Genomic DNA, 17274 nt, shown 5'->3' with positions numbered 1-17274 from the left:
AAGAGGATTGAGATGTTGCCAAATGGATCAGACTTGATGTCCAAAGCGACTCCTCACCTGGGATGAGGCTTCCCTTTGGCCTCGCAGTGGATGACAATGTTCTCCCGGGGGTCGATGATGTAATCCTTGGGGGATTGGTAGGTAATGGTTGGGGGCTGCGGCACTGAAAAGACAGATTTGAGGTTCAACTTTGACCTTCTCTGGAAAGAGGAGCTTTTTTTCTGGTGTATTTTCACGACTATAAGGCGCACTCTCAATGAATGACATGTTATTTTTTTTCCATATATAAGGCGCACCCTCAATTAATTACTTATTTTTTCCATTTATAAGGCGCATTGAATTATAAGGCGCACCCTCAATAAATGACACATTTTTAATTTTTCCATATATAAGGCGCACTGGATTATAAAGCGCACCCTCAATGAATTACGTTATTTTTTTCATATATAAGGCGCACTGGATTATAAAGTGCATCTTCAATGAATGACATGTTATTTTTTTCCATGTATAAGGCGCACCACATTACAAGGCGCACCCTCAATGAATTAAATGTTTTTTTCATATAAAAGGCGCACAGGATTATAAGGCGCACCCTCAATGAATGACGTTTTATTTTGTTCCATATATAAGGGGCACTGGATTATAAGGCGCACCCTCAATGAATGTCACATTTTAAAAATGTGCCATATATAAGGCGCACTGGATTATAAAGCGCACCCCCAATGAATGATATAGATTTTTTCCATATATAAGATAAGATATGATTAACAAATAATTCATTGAGGATGTGTTTTTTTCCATATATATTTTTTTCCATATATAAGGCGCAGCCTCAATGAATAACATGTAAAAAAATTCCATATATAAGGCGCACTGGATTATAAGACGCCCTGTCTATTTTGGAGAAAATTGAAGACTTTTAAGTGTGCCTTATAGTCATGAAAATGTTTTTTTTTAACTAAACCGACATGCAACAGAAGTTAACCATCCTTGTAACAGCAAAAAACAAAACATAGAAACAAAGAAAGCGTGCACACAGCGGGGCGTCGGTCGCTAGCAGATGCTAAAAAAATGGTATCAGAACAACAAAAACAACCCAAAAAAAGCATGCCACTGACTATTTTTTTAGCAAACAACATAAATGCCATTGTATGACTTAAAAAAAATATCGTCAAGCGCACAGCAAAGCAGCTTCTTTGACGCTAATTTGGGACTTACATTTTTCCAGAACTTTCCCCCAAAAAAGAATCAGCAAAAGTCACAATAAAGAGAATCAGACATTAGTGTGGAAAAAAGGAAGTTAGGGATCCAAATTCATGCAGGGAAATCCCCAGTTGAATATTGTCTTTTATTAAGTATACGATGGAAGAGCAAAAGATATATTAAAAGGTATAGTGTGTATTTGTAATCACGAAGAATAAATTATGAAATCGCTGATACAATATTGTCCAATTCCATCCATCCAGTTAAAATGATCTTGTAAACTGTTAATATAATTTAATACTACTAATTACATGAATCAAAATAGTTCATGGCCATTATATTCATTTAATTAATCATTGTAAATATATATATATATATATATATATATATATATATATATATATATATATATATATATATATATATATATATATATATATATATATATATATATATATATATATATATATATATATATATATATATATATATATATATATATATATATATATATATATATATATATATATATATATATATATATATATATATATATATATATATATATATATATATATATATATACATATATACATACATATATACATACATATATACATACATATATATACATATATATACATATATATATATATATATATACATACATATATACATACATATATACATACATATATATACATATATATACATATATATACATATATATACATATACATATATATATATATATATATATATATATATATATATATATATATATATATATATATATATATATATATATATATATATATATATATATATATATATATATATATATTTTTTTTTTTGAATTTTATTATTCATTTAATTAATCATTTTAAACATATATATTTTTTATTTTATTATTCATTTAATTAATCATTTTAAATACATATATTTTTTTAATTTAATTATTCATTTAATTAATCAGCCATTTATTTACTATGTATTTACTATGTATTATTAATTTCAGGATTAATTTGACATTAATCACAGCATCATTTACATGTTACATCACCCCAATTCGACCATTATTTTGTCAGTAATCCTGTCAACATACGACTTAACAGTCATGTGTGTTATTATTTTGCGTTCTTACGGTCTAGCGGGACCTCCATGGCACCAGCCAGTCGTCCCCCCGCCATCACCATCAGCACCATCAGCGTCACTAGCCACGCCACGTGTGGCCACTCCCCCACCATCATCATCCTCCTCCTCCTCCTTCTCTCCACCATGTGCGAGGTCTGCCGCCAAATAGCCACACCTCCCCAGGCTCGCTCACGTGGCGGCGGATGGGACACGTGCACGCCGCCGCCGCCTCTCGCTAAAAAAGACAACCAAAAAAAAAAAATGGACTATTAAAACCAGTGAACAAGAAAGCCAGACACAGATCAATGCTCGTGCTTGCGAGATAATGGAGGGCGCCGGCGGGGTGCCGACATGAGCTTTTCTTTCCTCCGCTGGGCCACGTGCCAACGTTGGTCCGGGGGTCCGGATCGATCAAAAAACCCATAAAAAAAGATCGACAAAATGACCCACGGAAGTCCAAAGCCAGGGGTGGGCAAACTTTTGGGCCCGGGGTCGGCCATATTGACTTTAAAAATGTGACAGATGGGCGGGGTCAGCACACAAGATAGGATACATATAAAAAAGTGCATCCGTTAACAGTATATATGAAAGATAAACAGAAAAAAAGGACTATTAAGAGTATTAACATACTCATCACTCATCATTAAAGTAAAAAGTATAAAGTACAAAGTCAACTAAGTAAAGGAATTAAGAAATAATAAAATGTCATTTAAAAAATTGATAGAGGGGCTGTATAACACCCAAAACAAATAAGAGTGGACACAGCTACTGACACTGGCTTCCGTGTGACGGCGCCATCTTTTGGGGGGAAACATTATTTGGATAATGTCGGCGGGCCGGATTAAAAAGCCTAGCTATGTTTTTGTAACAATTGTTACTTGATTTCAAGTGGACAGGACCATTTTAGATATAATTAGATTTTTTTTTTATTCATAAATGGATTAAAAGAACTGGATTAAAAGCCCTAAATATTCAGTTTTTTAATAGATCTAAAACCATGTTTATTTGAGGGTTTTTTATTATATTTTTAGATTTTACAAAATGATTTTTGAACTAAAAACACAAAAAAATGATTAAAAAATGTCAATGATTCATTTAAAAGGGGAAAATCATGAAATGTAATATACATCCATACTCTTTATTTTGAATTTGATCCTAAAACAGAAAGTCGCCACTGATCATTGACTTTCCCGGGCCACACAAAATGATGCGGCGGGCCAGATTTGGCCCCCGGGGCCTCCACTTGGACACACATATTGCCTAGACATATTTACAAAATTAGAGGCAACATTGGCGAGAAATGATGACCCCCAAAGGGCAGTGGTGACTAACAAGCCAATCCCCCAAAGGAGAGTCGCTGTGATTGGCTGTCAGGCTCTCTCATCCAATGCATCCCAAAATACACAAACACACACACATACACACACATTTATGCTATCAGGGCTGGTTTGTGTATGACAGGCCAATTTTGAATTCTTATTCTAGTGGAGCGTAAAGTTCAATGTGCGCGCCCGCGATTAGAGAAACGACGACGACTACGACGACGTCGTCTTGGCTCGCCACGAGTTTTTCCGTTCGGCGCCGGCCAGATAAAAGCGCAATATGACGAGCAATTTGACTTCCCGGGCTTCACAAGCTATGCAAATAAGAGATTATACTGATGTTATCGGGTTGAATAATGGTGGCTTTTGCCGGTGAACTTTGGGTCACTCTTTAAGGCGGCCAATCACGTAAAGCGGTTTCAAAACAAGGGTTTTGAAATGTTTATGCTCGGTGGACAGTTGAGATTTTTTGGGGAGATATTTTTCTTTTGGATTGGGAGTTTTGCAAGATGTCAGTTGTTAAGTGGAACACTATATTTTTTAAAGGTAAGACTTTAACTCTTTAGAGCACATGTGTCAAAGTGGCGGCCCGGGGGCCAAGTTTGGCCCGCCGCATCATTTTGTGTGGCCCGGGAAACTAAATCATATATGCCGACTTTCTGTTTTAGGATCAAATTCAAATGATGGATATAGATGTATATTAAATTTACCCCCTATTAAATCAATAATTGTCATTTTTTAATCAATTTTTTCTGTTTTTCATTTTGGAAAATCTAAAAAAATATATATATATATAAAAAAGCTAACAAACATTGTTTAAGAACTATAAAAACTTACTATTTAGCGCACCTGTGTCAAAGTGGCGGCCCAGGGGCCAAATCTGGCCCGTCGCATCATTTTGTGTGGCCCGGGAAAGTAAATCATGACTTTCTGTTTTAGTATCATATTCAAATAAAGAGTATAGATGGATATTATTTTTTCCTGATTTGTTATAGTTCAAAAATCCTTTTTTAAAATGGAAAAATATATTTAAAAAAAAAACTAAAATAAACATTTTTTTAGATCTATAAAAAACAGAACATTCAGGTTATATAATCCAATTCTTTTAATCCATTCATTAAAAAAAATCTAAATATTATATCTAAAATGTCCCACAAACCAACCCGAGTCTGACACCCTTGCCCTTGACATTGAAATGAATAAAACCCCCACTTTTTCCAATGCAAAAAAAACGTCTTATATTCAGGCCATCACAATACTTCTAACATTACAAAAGTTGACATTTTATCATCTATATCTTCGTCATAATAAATGAATGATGGCTTATTTCAAATGACCTATTTTTATCAAATGGAATCTCCAGCTAAGCCTTCACATAAACACCCTCTTTTTTATCTACAACATACTCCATTTTATGGCTATAAAATATGATGCCATCTTTAAATAGCTACTTTATATGTGAGAGCACAATGGAGCATAATCATAAAACATAAAAAAAATGAAAAATAAAGTGCCTGGAGGGAAAAAAAATCAGGTTCAATGTGTGAACACCAGCTGTGAAAAATGGAGGTCAACCTAATTTAAAATATAAAAAAATAAATGTGTAACAATGAGGCCATGACAAAAAGCACATTTGTCACCAATTTTGATGGAAAAATGTTTCAATCTTTGGATGGAAATGACAGAACAAAGTTGTTATTCATTAAGTAATGATTGGCATTTTACTTTGTTAGAATTATTTATACGCCATCTTCTTTTTGACTACTTTGAGACCATTCCTAATGGAATCGTTTGTCATTTGGGACTATAAAAAAGGGACGGAAAACATAATTTTAAACTATTTAAAAGACCTTAGGGGGTACTTTGCTAGATTTAATAGAATTGGACTTCATTGTTACATAAAATAATCATTTAAAAATTTGAAAAAAAATTCCCTATTGGCAAAAAATCGTTAGCGGAATTGACGTAAAATGTTGGCTATTTTGGGTACATTTTTATTCCAGTTCTTTTAATCATTTTTTTCTGTGTTTTTAGTTCAAAAATCATTTAGTAAAATCTAAAAATATATTTAAAAAAAATAAAATAAATATTGTTTTATATCTATAAAAAACGGAATATTCAGGGCTTTAAATCCAGTTCTTTTAATCCATTTATATAAAAAAAAATTAAAAATCTAAATATTATATCTAAACTGTTCCGACCCACACAAAATCGAGTTGACGTATATTTTGGGGACGTTGGATGTCCCGGAGAAAACCACGCAAGCCTAGGGAGAAGATGCAAACCTGGGATCGAACCCCGAAGCTGACGCACTAATGCGTATCCTTAACCTCCGGATATAGTTGGCAGTTTAGTAAACATACTACACATCAAACAAAACAAGAAATATTGAACCCAGGAGGACTTTACCAAAGAAATAACATTTTACATTCATTTACTGGTCATTTTTACAATAACATTTTTGCAAGTGCACATTTCTATACTTTATTGATCAATTTTTAAAAGTATTTTCATAGAGACTAGCGTCCATATTGAAAAGACCGCCGATGCTAGCCTGTGACTTTGACAATACAATTTTTAAAAAATATTGAAAGCGGAAATAAATTGAAGTTCGAGATAAGTGAAGACGCGCTAATTGAGGGATTACCGTAAATTCCACAATATTCCGGGCAGTCAAAAGTCACATTTTTCAACAATACTCACTCACAGACCCTAAAATAAAACAATGGGGATTTTTGGTCGCCATTTACCTGTCAATTTTCCAATTAAAATTTTGCAAGTACACGTTTCTATACTTTATTGATTGATTTTTAAAAGTATTTTCATAGAGACGAGCGTCCATCTTGGAAAAGAGCGTCGATGCTAGCTAGCATGTGACTTTGACAAGTGCCTCTCTCTCCCAGGCCCCCCCCTCCCTCGTCGACGACACAATGGAAATCCCACAGCGCGCCTCCGCCACCATCATCTCATTAGCTTTTATAATTGTGGGGTGGTATGCAAATAATTGGTGTGCTTAACATATGAATCAGGGCTCCCGTTGTCAGGGCGGCCACCTTTCATTCATGCGCACTGTACAATGGCAGCCGATCAAGTGGGCGCTGGGATGAAAAAAATCTGTTGCTTATGTGGCCTTTTATTCTATGCAATGAAAAGTTTTGCAAAGACTAAAGTGGTCCTGTCATGGAAGAAAACTCACCATTGACCAAAAAAAATCGACATTGTTTTATTTTAGACTCCATCGGTGGGCGAGTATTGTCGGAAAACGTGACTTTTGACCGCCCGGAATATTGTGGGATTTACAGTAATCCCTCAATTAGCGCGGGTTCACTTATCACGAATTTTAATATATTTCCGCTTATTTTTTTAAAAATTATACTGTCAAAGTCACATGCTAGCATTGGCGCTCTTTTCAATATGGACGCTCGTCTCTATAAAATACTTTTAAAAATTGATCAATAATGTACAGCAAAATTTTTATTGTAAAAATGACCGGTAAATGAATGTAAAATGTTATTTCTTTGGTATGACTTGGTTATAAAGTCCTCATTGGTTCAATATTTTGTGTTTTGTTTGAAATGGAGTATGTTTACTAAACTGCCAACTATATACGGACGTTTAGGATAAGCATTAGTGCCTCAGCTTTGTGGTTTAGGGGTCTTGGGTTCGATCCCAGGTCGCTCCTCCGAGTGTGCATATGTATATGTAGAATGTAGAGGTAGAGGGAGCGGTAGAGGTAGAGGTAGAGGTAGCGGTAGAGGTAGCAGTAGAGGTAGCGGTAGAGGTAGCGGTAGAGGTAGCGGTAGAGGTAGCGGTAGAGGTAGCGGTAGAGGTAGCGGTAGAGGTAGCGGTAGAGGTAGCGGTAGAGGTAGCGGTAGAGGTAGCGGTAGAGGTAGCGGTAGAGGTAGCGGTAGAATGTAGAATGCAGAATGCAGAATGTAGAATGCAGAATGTAGAGGTAAAATGTAGAGGTAGAATGTAGAGGTGGAGGTAGAGGTAGTAATAGAATGTAGATGTAGAATGTAGAATGTAGAATGTAGAATGTAGATGTAGAATGTAGAGGTAGAGGTAAGAGATAGTGATAGATGTATATATTTCAGCAACACATTTATTTATTTACATATTTATTTATGACCTATTTATGTCTAAAATGTCTTTTTCTGTGTCTGTATTATCACCCTCTTGCTACTGTGACAATAAAATTACCCAAATACAGGATGAATAAAGTTATCTAATCTATTCTAATCAAAAAAACTGCATGCTAGGCTAGCTGGCTAAGAGTGAAAATTGCCCTTGGCTACAAATGATTGGTTCTTTGTCAATTGGGGCCCCGAGAAAGGTAGGTCCCTGGCCTCGTGCCCAGTTAGATAGGCTCCGGCACCCCTGAAAAAGAATGAATCAATATTCTTGTGGGGCTACGGCAATGTAGTTATGAGTGGAAATGACATCATGTTGTCTTGAAGGTGCTCGTTAAAGCAAATTGGAAGTGAACGGCGTTTGACTTTGAACCTCGTCGGAAATACGAAAAAGGCCTTTCACATTCTCTTTAGACGACGGCGTGTAAAATGCTCCTCAAAAGCAGCCATCAGTCAAGCGGCAAAGTGACAATGAAGTACTCGCTCGGCTTAGCGGGATCGCATCACTCAATCGCTCGTAAAAGAAACCATCCCAAGACGCATTTCTTCCGAGGGCGCCTCACAAGATCATTTTTTAATAGCTAGAAAAATGCAACACCACCACTTGTTACTTCTCCAGTCCGACATCGACGACGCATACTATTATTATGGGTTACGAATTTGATTGCATTTCAGATTGCGGAAAAAAATAGGATGACGGTGTGAAAGTGGCGGCCTGGGGGCCAAATCTGGCCCGCCGCATCATTTTGTGCGGCCCGGGAAAATCAATCATGAGTGGCGACTTTCTGTTTTAGGATCATATTAAAATGATAGATATAGATGTATATTAAATTTCCTGATTTTCACCCTTTTAAATCAATCAGTCATTTTTTAATATTTTTTCTGTGTTTTTAGTTCAAAAATCATTTTGTAAAATCTAAAAATATATGGAAAAAAAGCTAAATTAAACATGGTTTTAGATCTATAAAAACTGAATATTCAGGAATTTTAATCCAGTTCATTTAATTCATTTATTAAAAAAAATATTATATCTAAATTGGTTAAATTTCATGATATTCCCTTTTAAATCAATAATTGTAATTTTTTAATCCATTTTTTCTGTGTTTTTAGTTCAAAAATCATTTTGTAAAATCTGAAAATATACGTAAAAAAAATCTAAAACAAACCTTGTTTTCGATCTATAAAAAAACTGAATATTCAGGGCTTTTAATTCAGTTCTTTTAATCCATTTATATATATAAAAAGTAAATATTCTATTTAAAATTGTCCAACCCAGGTGAAATCAAGTTGACATTAAATGCAGCCTGCAAACCAACCCGAATCTGACACCCTTTATGTACCAGTAGACAAAAAAAAAGTGTTATTTGAGCCAAAATGGCGTCCCGTGCCCAAACACAGGTGGTCTCCATCCACTTACTTTAATGGTAAAATCAAAATTCAATTAAAAAAAAGTCCAAAACCTTATATTCGTCACCTCGGTAACCTCGATGAGAACCCCTACAATAAAAAAAACTTTCCAGCCTTTTCTAAAAGCCAACAAAAGAGGTCAGATTAGCGGTCTGAGTTTGGAACCGAGTCCCAAACGGAAGGCTTAGTCATCAACTTCTGTAAAAAAATAGAAAGCCAATATCTTGGCTTTACTCAGAGATTAGCGGCGGAAGAGAAAAAAAATGGCGTCAGAGACACTAACAAGTCTTTTGCCTTTGGATGAAATGAGCTGGCGTTGTGGGGGGTTCCCGTGGGGTGCCGTGGGGGTGCCGTGTCCGGCCGGGACTGGTCCCAGTAAACAATTAATGGCATCCGTTGAGCTTCTAGGAACACAACGGGATGTTTTCCAGCATCCACCAGGCTTCGGAGCTAATTTGCATATTGCTGATCCGGGTGGATCAGCCGGTCGGTGGCTGCGGGTCATTTGCGGCTCGACGCCGCTTTTGTGCCTGGCTCAAAATCTGCCGACAGCATCAGATGTGGCCAACGCACTGGAAGCGTCTCTTAGCGATGGACAAAATGGGACATTTGAAGTGGTGGCTTGTTTGGAAATTTGACTCATGGATTTTTTTGGGGGGGATTGTTAAATGTTGCGGTGATTGAGTGGTTTGGGTGTTGGGCTCGCAGTCAGGGGGATGTGGGTTTGAGCACTGTGGCGTTGTGGATGTTCTCCGTAGGCCTGCATGGGTTTTAGCTGGGAATGCCGGTTTTCTTCTCACATTGTAAAAATAGGCATGCTAGGCTAGCTGGTTAGCTAATGGTCTAAATCAAGGATGAACACGATTTTATGTGTTATTTTTATAAATGGATTAAAAGAACTGGATTAAAAGCCCTGAATATAATGTTTTTACAGCTCTAAAACAATGTTATTTTAGCATTTCTTATTGTATTTTTAGACTTTACAAAATGATTTTTGAACTAAAAACACAAAAAATTTGATTAAAAATTACAATTATGGATTAAAAAACTGGATTAAAAGACCTGAATATTCGTTTTTTATAGATCTAAAACAATGTTTATTTGAGCTATTTTTTTTTACATATTTTTAGATTTTACAAAATAATTTTTGAACTAAAAACACAGAAAAAATGGATTACAAAATGACAATGATTGATTTAAAAAGGGTCAAAATCTGGAAATATAATATACATCTATACTCTACGGTACTTGGACGTTTGGTCGCCCGGACGTTTGGTCGCCCGGACGTTTGGTCGCCCGGACGTTTGGTCGCCCGGACGTTTGGTCGCCCGGACGTTTGGTCGCCCGGACGTTTGGTCGCCCGGACGTTTGATCCCCGATTTTTTGGTCACCAGTCAAATTGTGAAAGAGAGTAAGTACTGTTGAAAACATCTCTCAACAAGAGTTTAATATCTAAATATTTACTGTTGATTCATGACAGAGAGAGTTTAATATCTAAAAAAAGAGGGAAGTGAAACTAGGACTGGTGGGAAAGCAATCAAGCCAGTGAGAAAATCCCAGGCAGGTGGAAGCGAGCTGGAGTATTATGGAGTGCTTCTTTCTCAGAGGCTCCACACAAAAGACCTCCTTCCACTCCACCTGTGTCTCTGAAAGGTCAAACCCACCGAACAACCACCCACCCACGGTCACCCCGCCCCCTTCTCAGCCCCAAAACCGGGCCAGACCAGGGCCAGGGAACTCAATCAAAGAGAGAAAGCGCCCTACAAAACCCAGCCGCCATTGTCTCCATCCCAAAAAGGCCTTTTCCCCTCGCTTTACCGCGATGGCTGCTACGTGCAAGATTGGAAGAGGACTTGCTCATTAGCGCTTCTCAACCCCCGGATCCACTTTGTCTCTTTTTGTGCCCTTGACAGAATAATCCAGCCGAGGGACAATGAGCGCCGCTTTATAGAAAAAAAATGAAGAGAAGTAAATGATGAACTGCTTTCCAGGAGGGAAGACGGACGTGACCAGGATGGGTCACCTGGTGAGTCTTTAATGGCGGCGAAAAACAGCGCCAGACCAGTTATTGACTGATGGGCTGACTACAGAACAAGACAACGTGCGGGGAAGTCTACACAATTCATTACTGCATGAAGAGAAGACGATATTGTTAGACATAATCACCCCCCTCTATGACAGACACTAAATTTTCAGTTAACATATCCCATCCACCCATCCACATTAACATAGGGCTGCTTTAACGGCAATTTGGTTTCTGGGATGGACCATTTTAGATAGAATATTTTGATTTTTTTTGTTTTATAAATGGATTAAAAGAACTGGATTAAAAGCCTTGAATATTCAGTTTTTTTGTAGATCTAAAACAATGTTTATTTGAGATTTTTTTTTATATATTTTTAGACTTTACAAAATGATTTTTGAACTAAAAATACTGAAAAATAGATTAATAATGACAATTATTGATTTAAAATGGGGAAAATCAGGAAATTTAACCATTTTAAATAAAATATTTAGATTGTTTTTATACATGGATTAAAAGAACTGGATTAAAAGCCCTGAATATTCAATTTTTTAATAGATCTAAACTAATGTTTATTTTAGTTTTATATATATATTTTTTCAGATTTTACAAAGTGATTTTTGAACTAAAAATACAGAAAAAAAGAATTAAAAAGGACAATTATTGATTTAAAAGGGGAAAAGCAGGAAATGTAGCCATTTTAGATATATGATTTAGATTTTTTTTTAGAAATTGATTAAAAGAACTGGATTAAAAGCCCTGGATATTCAGTTTTTTATAGATCTAAAACAATGTTTATTTTAGCTTTATTTTAATATATATTTTTACATTTACAAAATTATTTTTGAACTAAAAAGAAAAAAATTGATTGAAAAATGACAATTTTTGATTTAAAAGGTGGAAAAAAAAATCAGGAAATCGAACATACATCTTTTCTCTTCATTTTTTTCAAATTTGATCCTAAAACAGAAAGTCGGCCCTCACGATTGACTTTCCCGGGCCACACAAAATGATGCGGCGGGCCACATTTGGCCCCCGAACTGCCACTTTGACACCTATGTCTTAGAGAGACGGAGCTTCATGTTTCTACCCTGGCAAAATCCACCTTTTCTACCAATCCTCTCACATCAAAACTGTTCTAAACACTTTGCTGTCCGTTTTCTAAGGTCAACCATTGCGATAAATCAGAAAGGTCAAAGGTCAGGCGTTCAAAGCAATGATTGAAATTCAAGCCACAAGTCAGGAAGACAAAAGCAGTCGACGGAAACCAACACAGCTTTTCTATTCCAACCGGAATGCAACGTCACGCCTCGCTGGGCTTCAAACCTTCCAAGCGTGGCCATCGGGAAAATTTTGACTCCAAAATAAACATTGGAAACCAACAGGCTCCCATTTTAAAACGTAAAGAACCATATTTTCTCGCATATAAGCCGTATTTGCCTCCAAAAAAATAATGACTGAATCAAAGGTCCGGCTTATATGCGCATAAATTAGACTTAAAAAGCACAAAACTACGAGACCAAACGCTATAATGCAAGAAAAATTGGACGATATGGTTATTTATATCAAAATAGAGAAAAGATAAACAGATAAAACGCTTATGAAAGAAATTCAACAAAAAATAAACCAGTGTTGACAGCAATTTTCTAAAAAATCAGCCAAAAAGTCGTAAAAATACCAACTTACCAGGAAAGACTTGAATTGTCTCTTGAATTCCCGTCCTCGTCCTCGAATGTCCAACTTCTAGTTTTCCGTTTTCAATCTGTAAACAAAAAAAAAACAAACGTTCAACAAAAACAGTTCATTTTAATTGGTAGTAATTAGCTTGAAATTGACTTCAACAGTATTTTTCCGTCCTTTTATCCCGAACCCACTTTAAAATTCCGATTAAAACGTACAAAGAAAATGATAGATGGCGTGATTGTCTCACGGCGGACGCTTATCGACTAAAAACAGGTGAAACCGCCGTCAAACGCCGCCTGTTTCCAGCCAAATAGGCTCTTTACATTGTGTTACTGATCTGATGCTATCAATTTGGAAGACAAGTAAACTGGCAACGCTCTGTTGCCATGGCGATCTTGAGACGGAATAAAAATAACCTTTTCCCAACAAGACACGGGCGGACAGCGCACAGTTGGCTGACTGGAAAAGAAGGCTTAAAAATATAATTTAAAGCCTAAAAGATGATCAAATTCCCCCTTAGCCACCCTGTCCAGCAAATATGAATTCCAGTGCCTTAAAAGGGCAGAGATCATTATAAAAAACAATACAGTAATCTCTTAATTATTGCGGTTAATGTAGACCAGACATGGCCGCCATAAATGAAAAAACGTGAAACCCCTATTTTTTTAATTAAATATATACATTTATAATATATATAATATGATTTTCCTCCTTTTTAATCAATAATTCTAATTTTTTTGGATCATTTTTTTCTGCTTTTAGGTAAAAAAATAATTTCGTAAAATCTAAAAATATATTTTAAAAAAGCTAAAATAAACATTGTTTTAGATCTATAAAAAACAGAATATTCAGGGCTTTTAATCCAGTTCTGTTAATCCATTTATTAAAAAAAAATCTAAATATGTATATTAAATTTCCTGATTTCTCCCCTTTTAAATTGTCATTTTTTAATCCATTTTTCTGTGTTTTTAGTTCAAAAATCATTTTGTAAAATCTAAAAATATATTTTAAAAAAAAAGCTAAAATAAGGCATTTTATAAATGAGTAGGTTAATACTTTCGTCCTTTTTTTCTGTTTGTTTCATATGTTCTGTTAACGGATGCACTTTTTTGTATGTATCCTATCTTGTGCTGACCCCGCCCATCTGTCACATTTTTTAAAGTCAATCTGGGCCCCCCCTCAGGCCCAAAATTTTTGCCCACCACTCACCAAATATTATCCCTACAAAACCTGTGTCCAATCAGAGTCAAAAAGATGCAATGGCAGCAAAAATGTTAAACCTCCAATACCGGTTGTTAAAGAGCAAAAATGAAGAGGAAATTGAGATGTCCCCACAGGTCCAATGAGCTGGCAGCAGACTCTAATGAGCATCTGTGGGCTTTGGAACCCAGTCAAAAAGAAGGAAGGAAGGGGTGGCCTGAGTTTACTAGCATTGCTTGTCTTCCGTTTGACCCGAGGCTTTTCATTTCAGTCTGCCGTCGAATAAGAAGCAGAATGCAACGACTCTCTCGCGACTAAAACCCAATTATGGGCTGAGACGGAGAAAAGCGGCGTGGTGGCCGGAACCAAATGCTCCCCTGTCGGGTTCTGGTGACGAGGGATGGAGGGATGGAGGGATGGAGGGATATGCCCGGAAGTGGATGGAATGGAAGAATTTAAAAGGGCCCGATTGGTGCTGTTGATCGGAGAGGCGCATTTCAATTTGAGGATACAATCTTATTGGAAGGAAGAAATCAAACACATTTTATCTAAGAGGAAATAAAGGAAATATATCTATATATCTATATATATGTACACATACATACATATATACATATATATCTACATATATATACACACAAATATACATGTATATATACACAAATATACATATACATATATGTACATTTATATATATACATATATATACATACACATACACACATATACACGCATATATACACATATATATATACAAATATATATATGTAAATACACATATATACACGCATATATACATATATGTATATATATATATATATATATATATATATATATATACATATATGTATATATATATATATACATATATGTATATATATATATATATATATATATATATATATATATATATATATATATATATATATATATATATATATATATATATATATATATATATATATATATATATATATATATATATATATATATATATATATATATATATATATATATATATATATATATATATATATATATATATATATATATATATATATATATATATATATATATATATATATATATATATATATATACAAATATATATATGTAAATACACATAAATGCATATATAGACATATATATACATGCATATATACACATATACAAATGTATATGTAAATATACAAATATATGCGTATATCCTCATACGTATATACACATATATACACATATATACATATATACACATATATATGTATATACACATTTATGTATTTACACATATACATATATACACATTTAAATGTAAATACACAAACGTATATACACATGTATAGGTATATATATAAATATATATATGTACACATCTATGTGTATGTAGTCATGTATATATAAATTTTAGCAACACGCTTGTTTATTAATATATTTTTAATGTATTTATTAACTTACTTATTACCTATCTATTTATGTCTAAAATGTCTTTGTGTCTGTATTCTCACCCTCTTGCTACTGCAACACAGAAATTTCCCTAATACGGGATGAATAAAGTTATCCAATCCAATCCAATATATATACACAAATATATATTCACACATGCAATGTTCATGATCAGAACTCAAAACAGCTTTTCAAGTCAGCAGAAGCAAGTTTTTCATCCTATCCTCAACTTTTCCTTATACTAAAAAAACAGATTACCCATAGTCTCCCTAATAAAACAACGCATTTATCTGTCCACTAAATCCCAAATAGACAAAATTCCCACGGAACCGAACTCACCACAACGCCAAATGTTCCAAAAAATTCCCATTGAAAAACCACCATCAATGCCAGCCCCAATCCACCATCAAACTCCCATTGAATCCAAAACAAGACTCATTATTTCCCCTGCAGGTGCCTCGGGCCTGAGTTGAATAAAAATACCGTGAATAAATAAATGAAAAAAAAGACATCACCTTTAACTCAGTCAATACGTGAAATCCCCCCAGCGACCACTGCATCAAAGGTCAAGGCACATAATCCCACGTTGGCTCGTGTCGTCCTCGCCGTGTCGGAGAAAACGGAGTGACAGGTCAGGGGGGGATAACGGATTGGTCCCTCCCCCCTCCCCGGCTGGTCCCGCCCCCGAGCCCGCCTACCCATCCCAGCGGGTCTAAAAGCAAGCTTTTGTTTGTCCACAATGGAGGGTTAAACATTTCCTGGTATCACCTCAAGTTACTGGGTGGGATTTTACTTTTTATTATTGCTACGTTTAACTTAACCGGGAGACAAGGTGTGTCAGACTCGGGGTTAGTTCGCTTTGGGGCGCTTTAACGTCAACTTGATTTCATGTGGGACGGACTATTTTAGATAGAATATTTAGATATTTTTTTTTTATAAATGGATTAAATTAACTGGATTAAAAACCCTGAATATCCCGTTTTTTTGTAGATCTAAAACAATGTTTATTTTAGCTTTTTTAAAAATATATTTTGAGATTTTACAAAATGATTTTTGAACTAAAAACAGAAAAAAATGATTAAAAAAGACAATTATTGATTTAAAAGAGGGGAAAATCAGGGAATTTAACCATTTGAGATATATATATATATATATATATATATATATATATATATATATATATATATATATATATATATATATATATATATATATATATATATATATATATATATATATATATATATATATATATATATATATATATATATATATATATATATATATATATATTTTTATAAATGGATTAAAAGAACTGAATATTCAGTTTTTTATAGATCTAAAACAATGTTTATTTGAGGTTTTTTTAATATATTTTTAGACTTTACAAAATTATTTTTGAACTAAAAACTACACATTTGGATTAAAAATTACAATTATTGATTTAAAAGCAGAAAATCGGGAAATTTGTTTACAAATCGATTAAAAAAATTGGATGAAAATCCCTGAATATTCAGTTTTTTATAGATCTAAAACATAAGCTTTTTTAAAATATATTTTTAAATTTTACAAAATGATTTTTGAACTAAAAACAGAAAAAAATGATTAAAAAATGACAATTATTGATTTAAAAGGGGTGAAAAAAATCAGGAAATTTAATATACATCTATACTCATCATTTAAATTTGATCCTAAAACAGAAAGCCGCCACTCATGATTGACTTTC

General features: G+C 34.3%; 1 protein-coding gene across 1 annotated transcript; it reads right to left on the bottom strand.

The window, feature by feature from the left end:
• Nucleotides 1–53: 53 nt before the first annotated feature.
• On the bottom strand, nt 54–16162 carry LOC144192255 (uncharacterized). The gene is made up of 4 exons (XM_077711366.1): nt 16064–16162; nt 12909–12984; nt 2348–2572; nt 54–163 (listed from the first exon to the last, which is right to left on the bottom strand). The coding sequence occupies exons 1-4, from the start codon at nt 16106–16108 to the stop codon at nt 54–56; spliced, it is 456 nt and encodes a 151-aa protein (XP_077567492.1). The 5' UTR covers nt 16109–16162.
• Between the last annotated feature and the right edge of the window lie 1112 nt (nt 16163–17274).

The sequence above is a fragment of the Stigmatopora nigra genome, unplaced genomic scaffold, assembly GCF_051989575.1.
Source record: "Stigmatopora nigra isolate UIUO_SnigA unplaced genomic scaffold, RoL_Snig_1.1 HiC_scaffold_25, whole genome shotgun sequence".
Taxonomy (NCBI): Eukaryota; Metazoa; Chordata; class Actinopteri; order Syngnathiformes; family Syngnathidae; genus Stigmatopora; species Stigmatopora nigra.
This window is presented reverse-complemented; position numbering and strand designations above follow the sequence as displayed.

Excerpts from the sequence above, each read along its gene's own strand:
- LOC144192255 (XM_077711366.1), bottom strand. The coding sequence starts at position 16,108 with ATGCAGTGGTCGCTGGGGGGATTTCACGTATTGACTGAGTTAAAG. Across the intron at positions 12,985-16,063 it reads ACGTATTGACTGAGTTAAAG|ATTGAAAACGGAAAACTAGA; the intron begins GTGATGTCTTTT and ends TTTTGTTTACAG. Across the intron at positions 2,573-12,908 it reads GACAATTCAAGTCTTTCCTG|CGAGAGGCGGCGGCGGCGTG; the intron begins GTAAGTTGGTAT and ends TGTCTTTTTTAG.